This window comes from Nestor notabilis, unplaced genomic scaffold (assembly GCF_000696875.1).
Source record: "Nestor notabilis isolate BGI_N333 unplaced genomic scaffold, ASM69687v1 scaffold15573, whole genome shotgun sequence".
Classification (NCBI taxonomy): domain Eukaryota; kingdom Metazoa; phylum Chordata; class Aves; order Psittaciformes; family Psittacidae; genus Nestor; species Nestor notabilis.
This window is the reverse complement of record NW_009920713.1, coordinates 650-5227: the sequence shown is the minus strand read 5'-3', so window position 1 is coordinate 5227 and position 4578 is coordinate 650. Positions and strand designations below refer to the sequence as shown.

Genomic DNA, 4578 nt, shown 5'->3' with positions numbered 1-4578 from the left:
TCGGTCCCAGTGGGGCACACATTTGCCTGTATCTTTCCACCGCTCAGTAGAAATCCTGTCCCCTCCACAGGTTTTTTTTCTCTCTCTTTGCTCTCCCTCCCTTCCCCCACAACCCCCCTTTATTTGTCTCTTTTTCCTTTTTTTCCTTTTTTCTTTTTCCCCTTGTCTCATTTCTTCCCTTCCCTTTTTTCTCCCCCTTTCCTACGTCTTTTCCCCCCTTTTATCTCCCTCTTTTTTAACACTTTTTCCCCTCTCTTTTTTCCCTTCTTTCCCCCTCTTTTTTCCTCATCTTTAATTTTTCCCCCTCCCCTTTTTTCCCCTCTCTTTTTTCCCACTCTGTTTCCCCCCCTTTCTTTTTTCTCTCTCTTTTTTTCTCTCTTTTATTTTCCCTCTTTTTTTCCCCATGTCTTCTCCCCCCCTTTTTTTTTCTCTTCCATTTTTTTTTTCTCCTCTCTTTTTTTCTCCCACCAGCTGAAATAGGTTCTTCCTTATTTCAGGTTCTTTTGTGTAGCTGACCAAGTGAAGGTTTACACCAACCAGAACAAGACCAGGTGAGTGAGCAGCGGGGCAACCTCCCTGCCTGCCGGGGGAGGAGTCTGAGCAAGGTGCTGGGTGGATGGGAGGCATCACCCTGCCTGTCCCACAGTGACCAGACTGAGCCATGTGACAGGGCAGTACAAGATCACATCATCTCCAGACATCTCACTCCTTTCCCCAGCCGCTTGCACAAACATTTAGCTCCAGGGCTGATTCTCTGCCAGCCTTAGGTCACATCAGCAGTGAGTGAACCTGCAGCCTGGGGCAGGCAGAGCTGCGGCCACATCTTTTGGCAGCAGTGCCGGTGGTGAAATTGTAGTGCAGGTCTTTCAAGAGCCGGAGTGAAATGGCTGAGACAGTGCTAATTCTTGTGGGTGTCTGCTCAGAAGCCTGATTCCAACTGAATGCAATTAAGTAGTTTAAATGTCAAAGCAAAGGTGACTAAATTGCGAGAAGTTGCTGAAGTGGGAATGGCAGTCCACGATAGTCATGGGCGTGAAGAAGTGGATCCTTAGTCTTCCCTTCCCCTCCTGGAGTATAGAAAGCATCATCCAGACAGTCCTCTTGAGGAGATATGTCTCTCATCTCTCCTGCTTGGTACTTCCCATTACCTGCCTCCTCTCCCACTGTAAAACCCCTCCAGCAACTTCTGCTTTTTGACAGCACCTCTTGCCCAGGCCTATTCCCTGCTGGAATTTCTATAGAATGCATCCTTTGCCTGGAAAATGAGGTTTTATGTCCCAAAAGGTGCTGAGTTAATCTATTAAACTTATATTGTGTATCATCCAGTCCCACTTCGCCCTGCTACCACATCTTCATTTCTTTTTTTTTTTTTCCAGAATATGGTCAGTTTCCTTGAATGCTTAAACCTGGAATTCGTCATATTATATTTGTTAAGGAGTGGGGAATTTGCCTGTTCAGAACACAGGGCTTCAGCTTTCAGCTTTCAGCTTTCAGCTGTGCTTCCTGCAGCATGAGAGCGTGCTTGCTGTCTCCCCCTGCCTTCTTCTAGGACCTTTATTGGCTTGGAGGTCACTGCTGGGCATTTCCAGCTGCTGGAGCTGGTCTCAGAGGTAGACAGAGTTCTGGAAGAATTTGACCTTCCTACGTTCTACAAGGTGAGGCATCTCCCAGTACTTCCCTGCTGGTCTTGACGTGCCAGCTGGTTCCCTGCGATAGATCCTTGAAATGTTCACCTCAGATAAAGAGGCATGGGGAGGTTACACACTGAAATAGTCTCCTCTGGGCTGTTCATACCTCACACATTGAACATGATCTTGCTGAGAATAGGACCACTACAGGTCATAGCAGCCTTCGAGTATCTGAAGGGGGCCTAAAAGATGTTGGAGAGAGACTCTTCCTTAGGGACTGTAGCAGTAGGACAAGGGGTAATGGGTTCAAACTTAAACAGAGGAAGTTCAGGTTAGATATAAGGAAGAAGTTTTTTACAGTGAGGGTGGTGAGGCACTGGCACAGGCTGCCCAAAGAAGTGGTGAATGCTCCCTCCCTGGCAGTGCTTAAGGCCAGGTTGGACAGAGCCTTGGGTAACATGGTCTGGTGTGTGGTGTCCCTGCCCATGGCAGGGGTTTAGAACTGGGTGATCTTAAGGTCCTTTCCAACCCTAACCATTCTATGATTCTATTCTGTAAGTCTGTGACTTCTGTGTCATGCCCTGTGCAGGAGAGTAAGGATGTTAACTGTCTAGTGGCCTCTTGAGACCCATGTCTCTGGGGCAGAGGGCCAGAGTGGACACTCCGCTGTGTGTGGAAGCAGGGTTGTCCTAGGATAAAGCAGGCTTGGGGTGAGCACTGCGGTGATGCTTGTGCCTCTTCCTTGAGCAGTTTCCTGAGGCATCAGTCTAGCCTTTTTGCTTGGTACTAGCTTTGGGGACACATTGTGGAATTTGAAGGGCTAGAATCTGATTTCTCTGTCTCCAGAAATGAGCAGGGGGCTCTTGTGTGTTATTTGGAAGTGACCCACCTACCCACTGTGGGATTGGCCATAGGAGGGTCTCTGTGCAGTTGCTGCCTGCAGGGAGGCTGAGAATCAGCCTTGCCCACTGGTGTCCAGAAAGGGTGAGCTGGGGGAGTCCAGGACTTAATTCACCGCATGCACTGTCCACATCAGCTCTGCAATTGTTGAGCTGGCAGAGGGGGCTTCCAGCTTCAGGATCCTCCTGCCTGTGCAATCCCAGGCAGGGCAGCAACACACCAGATCTCCCACCATAGCTCCGTGAGTTGAGCAGAGCACTTCACCCCTCACGATCCGATCTCTGTTTTGCTCTCAGGACCCGTCATTCCACATCAGCTTGGCCTGGTGTGTTGGGGACCTGTCGGACAGGCTGGAAGGGCAGTGCCTGCGGGAGCTCCAGGTATGGCCCCGCACAGCGTGAAGAACAGGGGAAGAGCAGGGCTGGTATCCAGCCAAGGGCAGAGGAGTTCTTTTCAGTGAGCAAGGCAAACTTCACTGGGTTTGAAGAACTCATATTGCTTTTGGGGGCAGTTAAGTTAACTCGCCCTCTAGAGAGAAGTCAGAGGCTTCCGGCCACAAATGGCCTCATCTCTGACTTGGTTCAGGGAGGGAGCTGCCAGCTCTGTCCTCTGGCAGATCCACCCTCCTGGTACTAATTCCTGCATCTGTTTTCCAGGACATCGTGGATGGGTTTGAGGACTCAGCACTCCTGCTGCGTGTCCAGTGGGAGCAAATCCACTGCAAGTCAGGGAACAAGTACTTCTCCTTCCCTTTGAGGTAGGGGCCCTTAGGGCTGTGCATGTCAGAGTCCTGAAGAGCCTGATGTTTAACCAAGGACAGCTCTGCAGTGCAGCTCGGAGCCCTGCGTGCTCTCACACACTTCCCACGTTCCTCCTGCCTGCTCAGCATCTCTGGGCCTCCAGTCAGGCTACTTCCAAGTCTGAGTTGCTAGCTAAGAACTGTGTGTTTGTAGCAGGTTACGCCCTCGGTGCTGTATGTGGTGCAATCAGCACTGGTGGGTCCAGACATCCTACGGTTGCTAGTTTTGCCAATTTTATAAAAAAAGAGAAACAATCTCTGTAAAAGTCATAGATGCCTTGTGGGAAGGAGGAAGAAGATAGTGTGGGAAGCTGTTGCTAAAGGGAGGGTGTCTTGCACTGTTGGAAATAGCACCGCCACATCGCCAGGAGGCTCTGAGCATGCTTTGCGTAGCAAGAGGCGATGACATGAAGCTGGACTTTCTCAGCTGAGAATCTGTAAGATAGATTGGACAAATTCTGTGTCCCTCTCCCACTGCTGCTGCCTCTACAGAGAAATTTCAGTATCTGATCCTTTTGCCAAACAGCAGAGATGAAATCTGGAGGGGAGAGGTTGGGAACCCCTTGTGTTTCGGTGCTCCAGGCTGGGTCTAAAGGAAGAGCTATGGTTTACGAGGGTGAGTGCTATAAGCCGAGGACTTCGGTGGGCTGCTTCTTCTCCAGAGAGGCTTGCTGCCATAAGGTCATGGGGTGGAAGCTCCTGCCCAGGCTCCATGCTTTTTCCTGGTGGGAGCAGCACCCCTGGAGCCACGATGACCATGGGGATGGCAGGCTGGACTTTTCCCTTGGGAGAAGCTCCTTTTTAATCCTTATGTTCCTGTGGGCAGTCAGCTGCAGCCCCTGAGGTACTTGGAGCAGGATCTCAATGTGCTGCCCTGAATCTTTCATTCCTCATCTGTCTGATGAAGGACTTCAGAACTTGTGAGCAGTAAAAGACTATCTTGTGTCAAAAAACCATTTCTGTGGTGTATTTCAGATATTCCCTTTCAGACACACCCAACTCCTGCAGACTTCAGATGGGGCGATGGCTGCAAATGCTTATGTAGGCTTGGTGCTTGCACACATGAGAGCCAGGGGCTTTGTGGCCATGGGAGCATCTCGGCACAAGTCAAGTGTCTGCCAACACGCATGCAGTAGCTGGTTTTCAAACTCATCAAATGATGGAATCTCAGACTGTTTTGGGTTGGAAGTGACCATAAAGTTCTTTTGAGTTCCAACCCCCTGCCATAGGCAGGGGCAACCTACACCACAC

The 4578-nt window shown here is 50.2% G+C and overlaps 1 protein-coding gene across 1 annotated transcript in view; it reads left to right on the top strand.

Moving 5' to 3' along the window:
• The window catches only part of USB1 (U6 snRNA biogenesis 1), a gene marked incomplete at its 5' end in the record, with an annotated part of 3587 nt that extends 298 nt beyond the window's left edge, over positions 1 to 3289 (top strand). The window contains 4 exons of the mRNA XM_010010820.1: positions 498 to 551; positions 1550 to 1655; positions 2825 to 2908; positions 3185 to 3289. Of these exons, the coding sequence (XP_010009122.1) occupies positions 498 to 551; positions 1550 to 1655; positions 2825 to 2908; positions 3185 to 3289 (349 nt within the window). The remainder of the gene's footprint in view (positions 1 to 497; positions 552 to 1549; positions 1656 to 2824; positions 2909 to 3184) is intronic.
• Between the last annotated feature and the right edge of the window lie 1289 nt (positions 3290 to 4578).